General features: G+C 46.7%; 1 protein-coding gene across 3 annotated transcripts in view; it reads right to left on the bottom strand.

The window, feature by feature from the left end:
- Positions 1-9,714: 9,714 nt before the first annotated feature.
- CLCF1 (cardiotrophin like cytokine factor 1) overlaps positions 9,715-21,645 on the bottom strand; it is a 51,769-nt gene continuing 39,838 nt past the window's right edge. Inside the window, exons 2-4 of one of the 3 annotated variants that reach the window (XR_015948522.1) lie at positions 17,006-17,175; positions 11,091-11,778; positions 9,715-10,079 (exon numbers count right to left, since the gene is read on the bottom strand). Coding sequence is in view for 2 of the 3 variants with exons in the window: in XM_088663678.1 (XP_088519804.1) it covers positions 11,296-11,778; positions 17,006-17,200 (678 nt within the window). In the remaining variant the exon portion in view is untranslated. Of the gene's footprint in view, positions 11,779-17,005; positions 17,201-21,645 lie in introns of all 3 variants that reach the window. The other 2 variants (XM_088663678.1, XM_035127728.3) reach the window with 2 other exon arrangements.

The raw sequence follows: 21,645 nt of genomic DNA, 5'->3' as shown, positions 1-21,645 counted from the left end.
ATCCGTTTTTTCGGCTGGGAACAGCTGGAAAAATGGGGGTTTCCCGGGGAATACGGGAGACTTGGCAGCTATGTCTCCAAGACTGTTAAAATGGTGGAAGAGGGCTTTAAACGTATGGGGAGGAAGTGACCTTCAGATAAGGGAGCTGACAGCCAGCACCCCCCACCCCCCAGGCAGGATGCAAGTCAGGAGACAGGCATGTGGGCACTGGCTGAGGTTGGTGGACTTTTGTAAAGGCATGATAGCACTTTGCGATGAAGGAAAGGAGCACAGATGCATACCATCAGCCTGTGACAGAATCAGCAGCAGCAGCAGCCCAAGAGAAATGTTGGGACATCTTTTCCCCCATCTTCCCAGGGCCTGCTCAGGAAAGACCTGTGTGAACTGAGGGAAAGCGGAAGGGAGGGCACTCGGGCCCAAACACTTGGGCCATCACCTCAAAGTAGGCCCAAACGTGCTCCCTCACTCTACATTTTATGTAATTTATTTCTTTTAGGATTGCATTTTGCAGTAAAATCGGTGGGAAGAGTTGAGTAATGAAGGCGACTTCCTATCTTACTCCTATGAAATAGGATTTTAAGATTATGCAGCTATCTTAAATAATTTAACCAAGTCCATATTCTCCGGCTTTTGTCACTCACCTGAGTGAAGGTCTCTGTGGAGAAAGCGTGTGTCCTGCGACTGAGGCCTTGAATGGTTTTCAGAATCCCCACAGTTCTCAGTCCCCTACTTAGGGGGAAACTGGAATTTATGGCAGGGGAAAAGGATTGTGAGGGTGATTCAGTGAAATTACATATCCATTCTGCATTTTCATTAAAACTAGAGTCAGATTACAGCAAGTAGTTGGCAAGACAAATTTATAATGTGGGGCCTGAAGAGGGAAGGGTCTCTGCTCCAGCAATAAAAGAAAAGGTTAACAGAGTACTTAAGTTGAACAAGCATTTGCTTCCTCTATCCTAACCCATCATAAAGCTACTACTCTGAACACCCTTTAAAAAACGACATTTCCCAGGATTCTTTTGGAGGTGCTTAAAATGCGCGATGTGTGCACAGCCTTTCTCCTGGAAGCTTAATTGCCCAGATTTAACATTATGATAGAAAATCTCTTTTATATACTGTACATTAGTTGGTTTCTAACTTTATTGAAGTCAAGGATAGAAGGCTACAAACTGAGTCTGAAGCTCTAACTCAGGGCAACTGAACATAACTCTCCAATATGTTGTAGAAGTTGCTACCAGAGTGCACGACAAGGACCTGGGAGACGACCAGGGTTCAAATCCCCACTGTTATGAAAGTTGCTGTCTGACCCATGGCCAGTCACTGTCTCTCAGCCTGATCAACCTCACTGGGTGGTTGTGAGGATAAAAAGGGGAGAAGGAGAGCCATGTTTGCCACCTTGTGCTCCTCTTGGAAGACGGGATTTAAATGAAATCTATCGATCAATCAATTACAAGACTTGTGTATAATAATGTTCCCGAAATGGAAAAACAGTCACCTGGCCTGCTTCCTCACTATCTCTGCTTTTGTCCACGCTGCATATTGGTCATACCAGGAAGGAAAATCCAGTTCGATCTGCTCTTGTCTCAGCAGAATGATCAGCAAATGAAGAGGTATTGTTCCATTTTTTAAAACAACCACATGAAGTTAAGCTTCTTCACCTGCTAGGGGTGCCATCTAAAGGGGGGCTGAGGGGCCTCCCCCCAAAAAAAAATCAAGGAGGGGGCCAGGCTCCCTCAGTATGTATTGGGAAGGCAGAAACAAAATAAAAATTCAAACCCTTCCTTCCTTGTTTTCAGGCAAAGGTAAAGGGACCCTGACCATTAGTTCCAGTCATGACCGACTCTGGGCTTGTGGCACTCATCACACATTATTGGCCAAGGGAGCCGGCGTACAGCTTCCAGGTCATGTGGCCAGCATGACAAAGCCGCTTCTGGCGAACCAGAGCAGCGCATGGAAACGCTGTTTACCTTCCCGCTGTAGTGGTACCTATTTATCTACTTGCACTTTGACATGCTTTCGAACTGCTAGGTTGGCAGGAAGGTGTGTCAAATCTTCACCAACCAAAAAAACCAACTTGAGGTGTTTTACCATACACATCCTAGAGATCTATGATCAGACATTCATCGCATTTTATAAGTTTTATAGGAAAGTTATTATGGGGAAAGTTTTTCCTTATGTTCTGCAACAGGTTCAATGCCTTCTGTTTCAAAATATGATTGAGAAAAATATTTCTGGAAAGAAGAAAAGAATGATAGAACGCCTGTTTTTTTTCTTCAAACAAAGCAATAAAGGTGTTTTGTGGAACTAGAGCACATAGTGTTAGTTTGTGATCTCCATTCCACAGTGTAAGATAAAGAGGGGACTGTGATAACCTTAAGTGAACTGTTTTCAACGCCATATTTATTAATAAAATAAATAATGGTGCTTAAAAGGTAAAGGTACCCCTGACCGTTAGGTGCAGTCACGGATGACTCTGGGGTTGCGTGCTCATCTCACTCTGTAGACCGAGGGAGCTGGCGTTTGTCCGCAGACAGCTTCTGGGTGATCCACAATTGCAAGTGGTGGTGGTATCCTTGATTTGCCTCCCGCGATATGATAAATGGTTGGGCCATCCATTATTTGCCAAGTTAGACTGTGGCAATCATAACGGCACAACATGCACACAGCACTCTTGTGCTAGATCACCCCAGGATTATAAAGAATTTAACGTTTTAAAAAATAAACTATTAATTCAGCAACACAAAAAACATAGTTTTATTCCAACTTGCCATGGATTTAAGGGACCAGTTTTTGCACACCCTCATGAATCAACAAACACATCAAAATAAGCGGGGAAATAACTGTTGTGGACTTCTAGCAATTGATGTGATGTGTGATGTGACGAAAACATTTTCATAGACTCAAAGGATTAATGAACTGCGCTTCTGGCCACCAGGTGTCGCCTTTGCCCCCATAAAAAAATGCCACAGCCAGGCTCTATTTAAGCGGTCCATGAAAAAGATTAAAAACTAGAAGCTAGCCGTTTAATTTGTCTTCATCAAACAACATGAGGAGGGAAAGTGTAAAGTTCAGATTACAGCTATACCTAAGGGTTTTCATAATAAATCTAGGGCAAATCTCCTACTTAATGGAGAGATTAGCTCTAAAATCCCCACTGTTAAAAAGTAAATATCTGATTCTTAAGGCTGCTAATATGGGTAAGGACACTGGTTATTTTGCTTGTCATATCCACTTTGAAAATAGAAATCAATGTCCAGATCCTATACTCAAGGTTTTCAGCTCCTATCAACCCCAGTCAGCATGGCCAATGGTCAAGGATAACGGGACTTTGGGCCCAGGAATATCTGAAGGGTGACAGGTTAGCTGTTCCTGCTCTAATTTTTTTTAAGGGACATTAGTAATCAGCTTTCCCATGATGCAACTAGTACCCATCTTTATATCACCGTCGCAATAATCACCTTAATATCCAACTCATTCCAGTACATCAATGAGGTGAATATATCTGAACATTAATTTTCCAGCTCCAACATGGGCAGGTACAGTTAGCTATAAAACTAAGATCTTGCCAAAATCTCACGAGAGCTCACAGCATATATCAGATCTAGCAGGAAGGCGCTGCCATGTAACACAAGTGAGGAGGTGAGGGGGATGGAATGTTCGTGTGAAACAGAATGTGCTGCCCCTGAAAACAAGGAGCTCTGATCCCCCAGAGGCAAAACCAACTGCTTCTAGATTTGTCCCCATCCTTCTCCATGCCGAATTCAACAATGGCATTGCTGAAACCAAGGTGCCACCACTTCTAGACAGGTTGCAAGAAGGCAGGCAGGCAGCTGGGAACTAGCTGGGGGCAGGCTGAGGCTGGTGGTGTGGCGCTCCATTTGCCCCAATAGACCAGGCTTTGCAGGATGAAAGAGGAACTAAATACTGTTTGGAGATTGCCTACTTCTGCCTCGATAGGATGGTACACTTCAGCCCCATTCATGGTGCAACTCAGCACACAATTTATCTCAGCCTATGTCCATATGTCCCCCCAATCCCTGAGGTCACATCTAGATAGATGACACAAAAGGAAATGTACAATTGGACATCCCATGGGTTTTTTGAAAGGCCATTGCTGCTTCACAGTTGCCAGGTTCTGCAGCAATGGAGGGCAGCTGGCTTCCCCCACCCTAACACACACAGAGTGGGGCTTGAACCCATGACCCTGAGATTAAGAGTCTAATGCTCTACCAACTGAGCTATCCATCCATCCGATGCAATTTTCCCAGTTGAACTCCTCCTAAAGTTGCTACTTGCCCTGCCACTTTGTCTAGTGACTAGTCACTCCTTTATTCACAGGGGCAAAATGACGCTGGGTTGACTCCAAAGAGTCTTCAATCAAACATAGGTTCGTGAATAATGCCTTCCCCAGAGCCCAATAAGTTTCCCACAAAGCACTGAAAATGGAGGATATGGGGGCTGCCACTACAGCCATATAAAAATGCCTGTGGTTAGTACAGCTGCCGTGGAGACAGCCATTGACCAGGCCCTCGGTTAGCATTGCAGCCTGCCTGGCTAGTGGACAAGTCCAGGGCAGACGACTGAGGGCAAGGGGTGGCTGTGGTTAGCTCTAGGTTGTTTCCTGGCCTCCTTCGTGGAGGCTTTGTCCCCTGCTGGGAATCAAGACTGAGTCAGTTTCTTTCCAGGACAAGAAACTCCAGGAGACAAAGGCAAAGCAGGAGATGCTGACCCCCGATGCTGCCCCAGACTCACCCCTGGGAGTTAGGAATCCACTAGGGCATGAATCATCAGGCTCTCCCCCTACCCCACAAGGAGCAAGCGGGGTCTGGGAGAAAGGAGACCTGAACAAGTAGGACGGGGATCAATGCAACCTCTCTAGCCCTCACTCCCCCTTCACCCTCAGCCTTTCGCCAGCCTTCCTTTTATCCTTACGCTATGCAATGACTAATATATTTTACTAGGCTCAGCTCCAGCTATGGACTTCATTTTATGGAGCTACGGTGGAGGCCTGACCTGCTTTTGTGAACCAAAATCCACATCCTTAGCTCTTGACTCAGAAAAAGAAGAATGCAATCCATTGGTTTCTGGGAAGAATGGCAATGACCATTCTCAACAGCCATTGATGTCCCTCAGGCTCTCTTGGCCCATTTGCTATGGCCCAGGGCTTAAATCCTCTTAGCAGATGCAAATTTTGCCCAGCAGGGATGCATCATTTTCATTTGTACATATTCATTAGGTGTAGCATCTCCTTTAAATGCTCTCTAAAACAGGTTTCCCCATGCACCCCAAAAAACATTTTGACATCTGAGGCAAACCACAAAATGGTACCCCCATCCCCACTGGGGAAGAAGGGGTGAGTCAAGATCTAAATCAGGAACAAGGGGGGAACAAAGATCTACATTGGGGTCTGCTGGTCTTATGGATCCTGCTACCCAAGAGGGTTGCCTCATCTTGCCTTATCCAGCCCAGTTTGTCCTTCATTTTAGAGCACATATTCCAGCTGTAACAATACGTCTTATAGAGCACCAACTGTCTTGCTTTGATATTGGATCTAACAAACTTGCTCACTGACAGTGGTAGCATTCAGGAACCAGATTTGAATATCACCGGTTGGTTCCCATCAAAGTAGCGTTCGGCTGTTTTATTAGTGTATCCCAGTACCTTGACTCAACACCAAGCACTATTTGTCAAGAAACTACAGGATCCGTATGGGCTGTGTGAAAGCGGCTACAAAAAATAGCAAAGGGGAGGGCACTGTGTGAGGAGTAAGCAATAATGTAAACAGATCCTCAATGTTCCCTTAGGTTTCTCCCTCAGCTATCATTGCACTTTTCTGGCTATAACAGTCCTGATCAAAGCAGCTAGAAATGAATTAGACCATGAGGCCTTCCACCTCAAAAGGGTGCCTGAGTGGCCAGTAGGAAGGGGCATCTGAAGAAACCTCTTGGAAGTGAAGAAGTTGGGGTGGTTAACTTTTAGGGATGGGATTCTTGGTGGGAGCAGAGCCCTGTAGGTGCAGAATGAGAAACTAGAGTAGGTGTTTGGGGAGGCGGAGATGAAGAGAGGGATTGTAGATCTGGATAACTTTCTATCTGCCCCGACCCAAGGTGTAGAGCTAAACAAGAAGACCATCCAAGGGGAAGTGAATTCTTAACTTAAGAAGAAGACAGCTGCCACACAAAAAAAGTTCCTGCACTATGAAGCAGGTGATAAGGAAGACTTGTGCATAACCACCCCAGGGAGGAAATCTGGAAGGAGAACTTGGAGCAGGGTTGTGGTCATGCAGCAGCCTTAAAGAGGGAGACACAATGAAAATCATCTGGAGAGTTGCACAAGAGGAGCAGAGGCGCTATAGCCCAGCTCCTTGGACTATCACAAGCAATGCATGTGAATGTGATGGATTGAAAGAGTGGGGGGTAGACAGGGGACGAGCCAGAAGGTTGGGCTCTGTTCTCTCCTTGTTGAATGCTGTAGTGATCTCACCACAGCTGGAAAGGGGCCAGGCAGCCAACCTGGATGCTGAGACCCTCAAGTATCTATCTCTGGGGGCTATGGCTGGCTTCTCACAGTCTGTATTGTACGGGACATTTTAAGAGGTGAGGCGTGGGAGGCCCTGCTAGTGACAGCATTGGGGGGTGCTTGGAGCAAGGATCTTTCTGCTCTATTGCTGGCTCAGAGATGGGAGTAAGATCTACGGCCACTGAGTCAAGAAGGATGGAGCTGGAATCTGGAATCTGTGCAGTCCACCCTGGTTGTTGGTTCTTCTGGGTTTTTTTGTCAGCTGCTGAGACTGTCTCTTTCTCTGTTTATGAACTCCAGCAGCTTTTTATCGCTTTCATAGTGTGGCTCAGGAATAAGCTGCCTTCTGACTGGTTGACATTCTCCCTGTTCTCTTGGTACTTCAGGGAAGAACAGCTTACCAAAAAGCAGCTGCTGGATGTTAGAAGTGCCCTCTGCACAGTTACCTTAGACCCCCCCCCAAGTTTCTGAGAAAGGAGATGGGTATATATATATATATATATATATATATATATATATATGTATGTATGTATGTATGCCGTGTGTGTGTGTGTGTGTGTGTGTGTGTGTGTGTGTGTGACATAACCTTGAGACTCACTGCTACTCTTTCTCTTGAAATGGGCTGAGATCATAAGCTGCTTTCACCTTTGGTCCCTGTGTAGTGTTAGGTAGCCAGGCTGCATTCAAGAGAAGCTATGGTGAATCAGGCAAAGGGAGCCATAATCTCCCACCTGTTCCTCTTTGCCGTCATCCCAGTTCCTTCTGCAAGGCATATTCCTCTCCATCACACTCTGACAGCATCTGACCAGGAAGCCATGGCGGGCTGTTGTTGGTTTTTGCTCTTGCTGTCTCTTGTGGAGGCCCCAGGTTCAGAATTAATTGTACACTGCTAAGAGCCTTGGATTACCGGTATGTTTGGTGTCTTTCACTTATCCCTTTTTGAACATTCATTCTGATTTGTTTTCGGGGAGGTTTGGTGATAGTTGCATACATATACCACACATTTAGAGCATATAGCTTTGACCCAAGAATCCTGGGAACTGTCATTTATCCATGTGGAGGAGGCACACAAAGAAGGGCGTCAGTTGACGGATGCAGAGACAGTTTGTACACCTTTAGGGGCCAGGTGAAAATGTTCCTCTTCAACCAGGCCTTTGGCTAATTGACATCTGATGCCCTTATGTGTTGTGGGAGGGGGAGATTATTTGTTTTTTGTTCCTATTTTCATATATGTTGTGTGTTTTTATATTGTAACTTTATGTTGTGAACCGTCCTAAGGTCTGCAGATGAAGGGCAGTATACAAATTTAATTAGTTAATTAACAATGTGCTTTAAATGTATAGTGTGTACACAGGCAGAGTTATGTCAAAGCAACTGTTCTCCAATACTTTCCAGTGCATTTTCCTGTAGTTTTCCTTAACACAAAAAGTCTGATCGTTTGAGGAAGACAGCTTGTTGCCGAGACTTCTCAATAAACCATAATTGCACCGCCTGAATTTGCTGGCACGTCATTGAATCCCACCCAAAAAGAGGTGGACATTAGGGCTCACCTAGGGCTCAGGTGGGACGCAGGTGGCACTGTGGGTTAAACCACAGAGCCTAGGGCTTGCCGATCAGAAGGTCAGCGGTTCGAATCCCTGTGACGGGGTGAGCTCCTGTTCCTTGGTCCCAGCTCCTGTCAACCTAGCAGTTCGAAAGCACGTCAAAGTGCAAGTAGATAAACAGGTACCGCTCCAAGCGGGAAGGTAAATGGCATTTCCGTGTGCTGCTCTGGTTCGCCAGAACCGGCTTTGTCATGCTGGCTACATGACCTGGAAGCTGTACGCTGGCTCCCTCAGCCAATAGAGCGAGATGAGTGCCGCAACCCAGAGTCTGTCACGACTGGACCTAATGGTCAGGGGTCCCTTTACCTAGGGCTCAGAGGTGGACATCGTTTGCTCAGCTGGAAATGGCCAGCATTGATTTTACCAGGATAGATAGCTCACAACTGTTATGCACAGAGACAGGATATCCTGGTTGTACTGCAATGGGTGGAAAGCTACTACTGTAGTTCAAATTAGGAGTTGAACTGTCCCCATCGCTGTGGTTCTGGAGCCAGCAACGTGATGCCCAGGGGACCCCAGAGGGTTGTTGTGGCACCTGCTAGGCCACCTGCTCTGCATCACACATCCAAAATAGAATTAAAATTGTGCCCCTGTGTTGCTGCTCCAGCTGCTTGTGGTTCCTTGCTAGGTTTTTGTTACACCTGCCCACTTCTGTTCTGCTTAGAGGGCAGGTGGCCTTTGGATTGGGTGGAGGAAGAAAGATAAGGGCCTGTGATGGTGGCGGTGGTAGCTGAAGTGTGTCTGTGTGTCCATGACCTGAGGAAGGAAAGGTAGCAAGGGCAGGGGATGGGGAGACAGAAAAGAGGTGGGGATGTTGGAGGTGAAAAAAGATGCCATGGGAAGGCAATAAAGGGGTAAGCCGGAGCTATGGATGAAGGGTGGGTGGAGCCTCAGGGGAGTAAAAAGAGAGGAGACAGGGCCTGGGATGTAAGCAAAAGGAGGAATGTGTGTGTTGGGATGAATTTGGTGAATGCTTATAAATGGGTGGATGGTGTGCGGAATGTGTGTACAGAGGGAAGGGATCCACAAAAATAGAGTTTTGTCATTAGTCACTATCCCATGGCAGCCATTTTGGGGTGTGGAGCCCAGCGGGGTTTTTTTTATATAAGAAATCACAATGTGCCCACAAATCCAGGCTACAGCTTCCACTATCTTTGTGCTGGAGTCCATCTTCTCCTTTGCATTTATTTTAGGACATAAAATGGGAGGGGAAGGAGACGGATAGGTTCTGGGGCCAATGCAACAATCCTGTAAGTTGAGCTTCTCCCGTCTGCATCATCGCTTTTGGGGGCAAAGTGAGTGACCCAGGATTCGTTTGGTTTAAAGGAGATGGCACACTGTGTGTTTCATGACCACGGCCTTCTTGTTGCAGGGGTGGGGAACCTGTGGCTCTCTCGATGTTGTTGGACTTCAGCTCCCATTAGGCCCCAGCTCACAAGTCCAATGGGGCACTGGGTACAAAACCCACACCTTATTGGCAGGTTCATTTGAAGGAAGGTCTTTGAATGCACACACAAAATTTGTTTACTGCGTATAAAAAAAGATCTGCCCAGAGCATGCTCTGCAGAGAAACAAATAAGGCCAGCATAGCTCCTGGAGAAAGCCTTTTATTTGTTAATACAAGAATAGAAATTCTGCAATAAATACAATCTAATAAATAACATCTGAAAATAAATAAATATTAATACAGACAAACTGAGAATAACACAACCTGACAGTGGGGGTGGGGGGAGAGACCTATGGACTGGGCCACCTATGGGAAACTCCTCCCCTTGTCCTTTGCTGGTGACAGTAAACCGCACAGCCTCACTAGGCCCGCCTGCCACAGCGGGGAGGGAGAGGTACAGGCAGGCGGAGACCACTGCTTGGGCTGGCTGGCAAGATGGCCCTGTCGTGGGCAACTCTGCTGCAGCTTTTGGCTTTGATGAATGATAGGGGAGCCTCTTGAGTTGACCACTGCAAAAGAGAGAGAAAAAGGCTGAAAGCTTGCCAGTGCCTGCATTAAACCGTACCCCTTATGTTTCACGCCTCATTGCAATGCCTATTCAGAGTCCCATTTCGCCCTTGCGGAGTGAGGTTGCCTCTAAAGCAAGGGTAGGGAACTGCCAGCCTGCAATCTTCCCACCCCACCTGCTGCCTACCTGATCAGGAATCAAGGGAGCAGGCCTGGGACACTGCTCTCTTCCTTGCTGCTCATCTGTTCCTCAGTCAGCTAAGCAGCAAGGAGGAGACTGCAGGGAGGGGAAGTTGTGCATGTTTGCAGAGCAATGTGCATGCATGTGTCTGAGAAAGAGTGTGGGGCAGCCCCCTTTGCAGCTGGTGAATAGAGATGAGACTGCAGAGAGGGAAGTTCTCTGCATGCATGTCTGTGTACATGTGTGTGGGTGAAAGACAGCATAAGGCATCTCCACCTGCTGCAAGCTCTGGCTCTGTCTGCTTTGCTTTCGGCGCCTGGAAGAATTAACCAGGTGGGGATGTGACCCCCCAGCTTCAGAAAGTTTCCCCACCCCTGCTGCAGAGTTCATGGTCCGAAAGGAAGGCTAGAGCTGGGCATCATCTTGAGCCAGCAGGTTTGATCAGAGGCAGGTTTGTGGGAAGTAAACCCCCTTTGTAAGCACCTAATTGGCACAATCCTGAGAGAGAGAGAGAGAGAGAGAGAGAGAGAGAGAGAGAGAGAGAGAGAGAGAGAGAGAGAGAGAGAGAGAGAGAGAGAGAGAGAGAAGGAACCCAGGCTCTGGGGGAGCTCCATTTAAGGAGAGCAGAGTGCCAGAGGTGGAGGCTGCCAGGTGTTCGCTGCCCTGCAGCCAGGGCTTTATTGCTCATCACTGGGATGGGAGGGAGCAGGGCTTTTCCTCTGATCCTGGAAAATTAATGGCCCCCTCTGGGAAGAACAAGAGAAAGGCAGGACCGCTAAGAAGGCGGAGGAAGGAAGGAAAGGAAGAAACAGATAGGTGTGGGTTTGCTCACCTAGAGGCACGGCTTCATAATAGAGAGCAGTGCAGCACCATGAAGGTGTGGCAGCAGGAGTCAGGTTGGAGGTGGGTTGGAGGTGGAGAGGGGCAGGCAGGCTGTGGATTTTTTGGGGGGAGGCTCTGGAAAGCCCTTGGCCTTGAGGGGCGGGTATGACGTCAGTGGATGAGGCGAAGGCAGAGAGGCTGGTGAAGGGCAGGGCTCAGAAGCCCCTGCTCTCGAGGTGCAGCATAACAGCAGAAGGGGGCACCCTCTTGCGCAGCCTGTTGAAGTCCTTGGCCGAGCGCCACAGCCAGGTCTGCAGCTCCTTGAGCAGCCAAAACTCGTCCATCTTGCGCAGGAACTGGCTGCGGAGCGGAGGCCTACCGTCCGTCGGTGTCGGCGGAAGCTGGTAGCCCAGGGAAGCCATGATGCCGGCGATGGAGCCCAGCAGCCCTTGCAGGCTGGCGCGGAAGTGCGCGAGGCTGTGACGCAGGGTGGGCATGGCGACTGGGGATTTCCCATCCATGGTGCTCAGGTAGCACAGCAGGTGGCTGTAGGCCTGGTAGTTGGCTGCCAGCCGGGCATTGTCATTCAGGCTGTGCCATTCCTGAAAGTCCACGGTGGCGCTGGGCACAGCCTCTGCCCCGATTAGCCGGGGAGGATCAAAGTCTGGCTCATTGAAAGGTGGCCCCAGGTAGCTGAGCTGAGGGTGGAAAGACAAGCGGGTGGTTAGACATGCTTATTATACGGGAGTAGTGCAGTTGCACATACCATTCCACTCATCCTTTCCACAAGCTCTTCCTCCTGCTCCCACTCAGTGGCTGTATGGGAGCGAGCAATTTTAATTCCTTAGCGATATGCACAACACACCAGGCATGACTGCACACTGACATCCTTTATTAGTCTGAACAGCTGCATTGTGTATGTGTGCCCTGTGCATGCAAATATTATGGGATCCACTGACATACTGATTATCTCCTTTTTACCCGGTGACATATTGCGACTGCAGCACGGTCAGATAGGCACTTACTGAGAGATCCCTGCTTTGCCCTGAATATTCTGGTAGACACACACGCACACACACACACACACACACACACACATTTATTCACACCCGCTTGCCCTGCTAAGTTGCGTTCCTGGGATTCCCCGCCCCACCCCCCTCTGCCAGCATTGGTGCCCTGAGGGGCAGCAGGATTGCCCAGGCAGCGGGGTGAGCGGGTGGGGTGAAGCACAGAGCGGAAGGGAGGTGTGTCAGAGCCCGCGGCTGTGTGAACAATCTGACAAGCTCAGGAGACAAATTAATTTCCTCTGTGTCGCCCGGGGGCAAGTAGGGACGGGTTCTCCCCAAACAACACGCCAGCAGAAACCAACTCACAGGGCAGGCTGGGACGTGGCCAACGCCATGAGACCAGCAGGGGGGCCGGGGGGGCGGGGAGAGGAAAGCTGAAGCGTGACTTCTCTAATACTTAAAGGGCCTGGACTTTAAGATCAAAGAAAGGAAGTGGATTTTTTTCTTTTCTTTTAGACAGCCATTATGGTGTAGTGATTAGAGCGTTGGGCTGGGACCTGGGAGACCAAGGTTCAAATCCTGGCTCAGCCAGGAAGCTCCTTGGGTGACCTTGGGCCAGTCACTCACTCTCAGCTGAACCTCCCACACAGGGTTGTTAGGAGGACGAAACAGGGAAGTGGTGAACTATGCATGCCGCCTTGTGCTCCTGTGAGGAAAGGCAGGATTTAAACGCAATAAGTAAATAATAATAATAAGCAAAGAAGATCCTGTGAGGCAGGCAGATGGGAAGCTAATTGGGAGACGTGTTACTGGGGATTCTAAAGAGGGTTTGTGTGGGCCTTCAGCTTGCCTTTCCCATTTTGCCTTTTCTTGTGGGGCTTAATACCATGTTTCTCCGAAAATAAGACACTGTCTTATATTTATATTTATTATTTTAAAAAACCCTATGGCTTATTTTCGGGGTATGGCTTATATTCCTTGATTGCTTAAAAATTCTGCTATGGCTTATTTTATGACTATGTCTTAAAATAGGGGAAACAGGGTACAGACAGTGCCCCTCAGGCAAGCCAATGACCTTGGGCGAGCATGTGCACTGGGAATGAATTCTATCCTCACGCCCACCCCATTCCACCAGTGAATCTCAAAAAGATTTCAAAATGATATTTTGGGTTCTTTTAATTTGGGTGTTGTTGTTTTTTGTTTGTTTGTTTTGCTTCTGCGCCTTCATTCATTTGTTTATTACGTTCTTATCCTGCTTTTCAGACAATGATGGTCTCTGAAAGCAGCTCACATCAATAAGAGAGAGAGAGAGAGAGAGAGAGAGAGAGAGAGAGAGAGAGAAGTCCTGCCAATAGTAAAAACACAAATTTTAAAAGACAAGACTTCAAAGCGCAGGCTGCAGTCAAGCTTTTCTTACAAACAAGTTGTTTCTATGGGCAAAGGAAGGAAGGGTCTCTTGAAGGAGAGTGCATTGGCTCTCAGGCTCCCCTGAGCATCAGTACAGAACTGCTGAAAGTTGGCCACAAGGTGAGCTTTGCTGAAGGTGTTGGGTGGGAGCAAGGAGAAGAGAATACAAGGCAACTGCAATCTGAGCAGCAATGGCAGCAGTGCTCAAAAGGATTCTGCCCAAATGCTCTCTTCTGGACACTAGAGTTTTGCTCTGTATTGAATTTTAAGATGGGTAGCTACCAAAATTCTGTTTCAAGGTTATTAAAAAATTATGCCAGGAAATACTAAGGTCGGGGTCCTGTAGAAATTATTGGGTGGGGAATTGTTTGCTTTTTAGCATTTATTCTGTTTCATCTACTCTTGAGAAGGATCCAAAAGTGATTATGGGAATCTCATAGTTTTCTAAGATTTTATCAGGCGTTGTTGATATATATATTTGAACCTATCTTTGAAGCTGCAAGGGCTAGAAACTTGTTGTTGTTTTTTTAAAAAAGAAAGAATAGAAAGCAGAGAATTCTCAGGAATTGTGCTCAGCCACAAATCATATATTTGCACAGAGCTGCTGAAATTCACACCAACCTGATTGTAGGTCTGGCGCAGACAGTGGTTGTCCATGATCCCAGCTAGAGATGCCACTGGACTTAGTGCTGGGAGCATAGAAAGGAAAGGCAGGCATCTTTTCCCCCTTGCATGTGCTCATGCCCACCACAGCAGATGATGGCCAAATCCTGCAATCCTCCCTATTGACCCAGCAAACAAGCAGGCAAGGACCACTGCAGATTAAAAACACCTTGGGCCTTCCTACTTTGGAGATTTGATGCACTTGAACAGCACATCCAATCCCCCAAATAATACCCATGCAGCTGTGCCCCCAGTGTTCCTCAGCTGTCAAGATGTTTTATTTCATATCCCTCCAGCTGTTTGAATAGCCTCCTCTGTCCACAGCTTACATCGCCACATATGGGAGCAGCTTTGCTTCAGTAGAAATCCCTTGGCAGAAATTTCACAACATCCCTCAAGAAGCAGCCAACAAGACAGCACAATGGACTGGTTTCCTTTTTCTATACTGATACAGAAGCCCTGGGGCTATGCAGCAGTGCGCATGCAGGCACATGGGTGTGCATTTCCCGTCCTGCTGAGTCAGATTGCCAATCATTTTGCACCAGGAACACTGGTGCAACCTACTTACAGGAACACTGAAGGTAAGGAGGCAACCATCAGGACATACAAAGAATAGGGGAATCATAATGAAATGCAATGGTTGCATATGCTATTATATTAGCCTATGCAGTGCTAAATTTTAAGGTTAAAGTGCTGTACCTCTGATAGTGGAGAAAGCCTGATTTCTGTTGGAAATAGCATCCAATGGTAGCCTATGCAGTCCTCCCTAACCTTAACCTCCTTGAGCCATGAGAAGATTCCTTTTATTACTGCCCCAGTTTCTCTTCTGGCATCTCTACGGAATAGCTTCTCCCTGTTAACTTCTGGCTCCCTCCAAAGATAGGCAACTTCTTAACAGTAACTTCTTCTTTCAACAAAAGGGCTCAACAATTCCAACCTCAGTCTCGCTCCAAAAACGTTTGCAAGGAGATTTGTGTTCTTCACACATTCTGGGTCTTTGAGCACATGAGCCCGGTAAAAAGAAAAGTATGGGCCTTTCATAAAGGGACACATTTAGCCAAATGGAAATGGGATGGGCTCCTAAGAACCATAACCTCAAGAGGTGGGACTGCTCTATCCAAAGGAACCACAAATGTTCCAAAGCCTCACAAATGTGCAGTGATATCTCACAAAGGGTTAGATTATTGCCTCTATAGGAATTCACCCTTGCTGTCCTCATAGGAAGGTGAAGATAGATGAAACATTGACCTGGTCCAAACCATGACTTAGCACATATGTGTGAGCATGCAGGCTCCTGGAGAGGAGATTGTGGCTCCTTTGCTCTTCTTCTGGTCCTGCTGCTGCCATCTAAGCCATGGTTTGGCTTAGCAAGTTGTCCAAAGCCAGGCTTATGGTTTATCTTCCTGCAGATGAACCATGAGCTTAAACATGCTAATTGTGCATTTAGGCCCCCACCTACGGTAGTGGCATGGGCGTAGCAAGGATTGGGGGGCGGAGTTGCTGAGCTTTTTGGGGGAGATCATGGGTAAAAAAACAAAAAGAGGGCATTATGGCGGGCAGGCTTTTGTTAGGGGGGCAGGCTTCTGCTTGATGGGCGGAACTTCAGTTAATTACCGGTAAGTATACCCTGCGTATAAGACTACTTTTTAACCCAGGAAAATCTTCTCAAAAGTCGGGGGTCGTCTTATACGCCGGGTCGTATTTCTTATACGGCGAGTATATCCCAATCTCTATATTTTAACTGGAAAAGTTGGGGGTCGTCTTATACGTCCAGTTGTCTTATACGCCAAAATATACAGTCGTCTTATGTGCCAGAATATACAGTATTTTTAATGTTTTTCAATACAGTGGCTCATTATGGGAATTATTTGTTATCACTGGGGGCCCTTGTTAGAGAATGATGTTCCAGGTGATGGTGTGGCACACAGGAAGGCAACAAATAAGATGGACATAGGTTGGTGTATAATGGGTCCACTTCATTTTTTTCCTACGGGGATCCAGGCTTCTCGATTTTGTGTTTAAGAAAGGAAGCTTCTTGAACCCAGATATGCTGGAAAATATGAGCCTCTACACCAAATCAATTTCCAAATACCTTTGTTTCACTCTTGTGACTGTTCTTGATGAATGCTCAGTGCCAGGGAACCCAGCCAAGGGGTAGGGCTTGGAATGCCAGGTAGGCCAGGGAGCAGGGATGCCATGCAGATAGATGAGGGTCTGCCCCCAGTCTCTGCTCTCCACGCAGCCGGGCGTTTCCCTGGCGAGTTCTGACAGACAAGGCCTCACCTCACCCCAGCAGGAGATGCACAACAGATTGTAAACAGGGAGACTCCACCGGTGCCTGAAGGCAGGGAGGGGGAAGCATGTCAGATATTCTGCCAAGTAAGGGCCATGGCTGGGGAAAGAGCCGTATTTTAGCTATTCACCATGCAGAAGGATATTTAGGGGGTGGGGTGGGGTGTTTTGCAGATGGTGTTGTTAGAGGGTGTTGCAGGCAGTTTAAAGTCTTAGAATGTCCGCCTGCATGAATCCCTTCCCCACATACTGAGCGGAGGCAGATGCTGTCGCCTGTTGATACACTCCTCTTTGCACTGAGCTTTTGGGATTAAAGTTATGCGTGTGCCTGCAATCCACTGGGTTCACAACTCGGTAGAGAGAGAAACACAGCCTGACCTCACCTAGCGACAGAGGCATCAGAGATGAAAGAGACAGCGAAGCACAGTTTACAGAGAGGGAATAGAGTCTGGGCAGGAAGAGGAAGAAGAAAGGGCACGCAAGGGAAGGGTGAGGTGTTCCCTACTAGGTTGCTCAACTCAGTAGTCCCCAACCCTCTCCAACCTTCTACACTCACATAAGTAGCCGCAAGCGAGTGCAGCTGGTGTTCCAGGTAGCGAGTGAGGTCGTACGTCTGCTGGATGGATTGTCTGGTGGTAGTCACTTGGTCCGTGCTGTTCAGTGCAGGCACCACCGGCAGGTTCCAGAGCGTGGCACACAGGAAGGCAAGGATCCCCCACGAATCTCCTGCAGGGAGCACACTTGTAAGGAGCTGTGGGCGAAGGGAGCACTGTGACAGGGGGAGCAAAGCCTGCATTGCCCATTCCCGCCCCACACCACCATTCCCAGGAGAAGACACAGGGACAAAGTGCTCAACGCAGCCTGCTTCTATAGCCCAGTTCATATAAAAATATATACCCCAACATTTATTGCATAGTCCCAAGACGGCAGTTCAGCCCTCCAAAGAACTTGGCTGAGAGTTGTCCAGGGCTTTGATGCTGGCCCCACCTTGGATTACAACAGGGACAAAGAGAAGGAGCTAAATACAAAAAGGACTTTGCCATTATCCCCACCCACCACACCCTCTGCCCAGGGCAGAGCAGCCTTGTTCTCTTCATGTCAACAAGATGGTTCCAACTGCCCTCTAACCACTACCAACTCATCAGAAAGTTTTGTTGTTTTCTAATGCACAGTCTGATCCCATTCATCATGCCAGTAGAAATAAGACAAACTGTCATCATGACCATGGCAGGGCAGAAAGGGTTAATTTCACTCTCTCCCCACCACCCGAATGGCTTCTATTAGGATTTACATTACAGAAAGTGTGCATGTTAACTGCATTCACACAACTGATGCTATATCTAGGTTGGGCCCCAAGGTACAAATGGGAACTGGAGACAAGAGCCATCAACATGGTTCATACTTGGTACACTCTGACCATTAAAACATTGCTGACGAAGAATTGTCGAAACAGGGCCTTGTCCTGGGATTTTCTCACTGGAATTCATTTTTATTTGCCTATTATACTGGAATTGATTCCTATTTGAATTCTTCATTACATAAATAAAACCTTTTGAAGATTCACTTGAAATTCATCTTCCTCCTGGCCCGAGTTCTTGCAATTTACTTTTTATTTCTATCAACCTGGTTCAAGGCATAAAGGCCACACATTATACAGTTGTAACTTGGTTTTCGATCAGCTTCATTCTCGAATGTTTTGGCTCCCGAACACTGCAAACCTGGAAGTGACTGTTCCAGTTTGCGAACTGCTTTTGGAAGCTGAACGTCTGACGGGGCTCCCGCTGCTTCCGATTGGCTGCAAAAACTTCCTGCAGCCAACCAGAAGTCGCACTTTAGTTTCCAAACGTTTTGGAAGTTGAACAGACTTCCAGAACGGATTCCGTTCAACTTCCAAGGTATGACTGTACCTGTTTTTCTACAGGCCCCTCCCCACCAGCATTTACTGCTACAGGTGCATAATGCAGGACCCTGGATGGCAATGGGTCATTCTAAGGATCTTTACTAACCACACCATGAAAATTTAGATTTGGGGCAAGAGACTGTTTTTGTGGCAGGACATGGCTAATGCTTTAGGTCAGGGGTGGGGAGCCTGTTGCCTTCCAGGTGTTATTAGCCTACAACTCCCATCAGCCCCATCCAGCATGGCCAACAAGGATGATGGGAATTGTGGTCCAACAACATCTGGAGGGCACCAGGAGCCATATCCATGCTATAGACAAGTGGAGCAGGCTGGTGGGAGGGTTTAGGTTGGTGATCAAGTTCATTGCTACACATGTAATACCCACCTTCACCTGCTTAATAAGTACAGTATCTGTTTTCACATTATGTGAAGAGGTTAGGGGACTGCACTGAGTACATAAACAGAATATCAACCCACGCTGGAGTTTTTCTCCCTAACTTTTTTTTTTTTAGGCCAAAACGATGCTGTTTGGATTTTGTAATTCTGTAATTCTGAATATCATAGCATTTTGAGAGTGTGATGCTGGGTTACAATAGATGAGGAGAAATATATGGCGGTGAGGACATCTGTGTGGCTGAATATGCTCAGAAACTGCATATGTGGAGGAAAAAGCATGGATTTCCACATTTCTTTTGACTTCCCCAGTCTGTCGGATGCTGAAGCTTCTGTATGTGTCTTCTGATTCCAGCAGGCCAAGGCTGGGAACGTGGTTGTGCCTGCATAGCCACCACGGAAGCCTACCCCATAACTCATGCCAAGGCCTCCCACTTGTGATGATTCACCCATGAAACACGCAGCCCGGCCCTGGCCACTCGCGCTTCATTAAAGACTATCCCGCGGCATTTTCCTGCTTGTACCACGCCCAGCCCCAGCCCAGACGATTCCATCCTGCTTCAGTGCCTCCGCTGTTCTTCTCACTGGGGATGAGGCCCGCCCATTCCCTCTCCTACACACTTTGCACAATTCAGCCCTTTTCTTCCCTACAGATTCCTTTACGGTCAACAACAAGAGCCTAAAGGGCAGGTGCTCCCAACCAGTAGGGGGCTCTAGTGAATGTGTCTTCATGGGAAAGCTATTAAACAACCTATGGCTTTTTAAACGTGCTTTTTTTTTAAAAAAAAATAAAATCTTAAAATGTGATGCATTTTGTGTTTTTATGCTGTAAACATGTGTGATCTTTGGATGAAGGACAGTATATAAATTTAATATATAATACAGTCGTACATCAGAAGTCAAATGGAATCCGTTCCGGAAGTCCGTTTGACTTCCCAAACGTTTGGAAACCAAGGCACGGCTTCCAATTGGCTGCAGGAAGCTGTGCCGGACATTCCGGTTCCAAAGAATGCTTACAAACCGGAACACTCACTTCCAGGTTTGCGGTGCTTGGGAGCCAAAACGTCCGAGTTCCAGGGCGTTCGGCTTCCAAGGTACGACTGTATATAATATCTTCAAAATGGTTGTCCTTCCCACTCGCTCCACTAGGCAGGAACATGCAAATGGAGCTGTTGTTAATTTCTAAATCATAATAGTAGTTATAATTTTAAAAATCATAATACGGTAGTGGTTGTACTTCCTTAAAACGCATGATTCTATAGTTTGTGCTAGGGTGCTCTATACTGCATACAGTGGTGCCTTGCTAGACGAATTTAATTCGTTCTGTGAGTCAATTCGTTTTGCGAAAAATTCGTCTAGCGAATCCCATAGGAATGCATTGTTTTTTTTGTGTGTTTTTTTTGCCCATAGGAATGCATTAATTGAATTTCAATGCATTCCTATGGGAAACCACGATTCGCCAGACAAATTTTTCACAAAACGAATTCATCTTGCGAGGCAACCTCCGCTCAAAAAATCTCTTCGTTAAGCAAAAAATTCGTCTTACAGGGCATTCGTCTAGCGAGGCACCACTGTATAGTCTATACTTCATATTGTTTCTGTCAAGATAATATGAGATAAGGAAACAATGTGGAGGACTCCACTGTTGTTTTCATCCGGGATACTAAGAGTTCATAGAAAGAACCATAGAGTTGTAGAGTTGAAAGGGACCTTGAGAGTAATCTAATCCAACCCTTAGCAATGCCTAAAGCATCATAGTTGTCCATCTCTAGCCCTGTTTAAACCGTGATCACAATCCTGTCTGGTCCTCTGCATATAAGGCAGAGCAATCCAAGCACTAATTGGACTGCTGCAGATTAATGAGAGAGAGCCGTGAAACCTTCTCCCACTGACTCACACACAATCTACTACAATCTCACGTAGGCAGTCCCTGAGGCTAGTACCCTCATGGTTAAGGATTTGTGTTTATTTCCAAGTTTAGTCTAAATATGTCTAGTTCTAGCCTTTAATTATCCTGATATATGTCTGCTGTCTGCAAAATTATACAACCATCAAAAATCTTCTTCCTTCAGATATCATATCTAGCATACTTTCCCCAATATATATATGCAGATGGGAAAATAATGGGCTGTGCTAAAAACAAACAAACGACAGGACCATTGTCAGAGAACCACTTAGCATTCTTAATAATTCTTTCTGAAAGCTTTGCATTGATAACGAACAGACCAGACACTTAAAAGCAGCTAGCTGCCTGAACTTCGATTGCAAGGAACAGGAAAAAAGGAGCGGCACCCCCATACAATTACTAACTGTTCCTAAAAGTCTGAAAAACACTAGTAATGGAAAAAGGTGACCCATCAAGTCTAATGCCCAAACAAGTGAAAGAAAACAACATCTCTTTAGAACTGTGGTGGAAATAGCTGGAATCTGCTAAGTATCTTGTCCTCTTGAAAGCTGCTTTGAATATTTTAATTCTGAAAAACATCCGATCTGCACTTGTAACAGTTTATGTTACAAGTGCAAGTCGGATCCCCCCCCTTGTTATTTATTTTTTTTAAATAAAAGTTTTCCTTAGGTCGTTTTCTATGGCAGATGACAAAATTTCTTTTCAATCTCCCATTGCATAACCTAAACAGAGAAGTTACAGGTAGGTAGCTGTGTTGGTCTGACGTAGTCGAAACAAAATAAAAAAATTCCTTCCAGTAGCACCTTAGAGAGCAACTAAGTTTGGTCAGAGAAGTGCATCTTAAATTCCCACGGTGAGACGTCATAGCATTTTGGATAGTTGCTCTGCAGTTTTCACCAGAGCTCCTTCCAGAAATCCTCTCCATTTTTTTACCAAACAGGAAATGCTTAATAGAAATGTTTTGAAATGGATAATAGCAGCGTGGTATACCATTCTA

This window comes from Zootoca vivipara, chromosome 1 (genome assembly GCF_965207765.1).
Source record: "Zootoca vivipara chromosome 1, rZooViv2.hap1.1, whole genome shotgun sequence".
In the NCBI taxonomy this organism is placed as follows: Eukaryota; Metazoa; Chordata; class Lepidosauria; order Squamata; family Lacertidae; genus Zootoca; species Zootoca vivipara.
The sequence above is the reverse complement of the archived record's forward strand: the minus strand, read 5'-3'. Positions and strand labels throughout refer to the sequence as shown.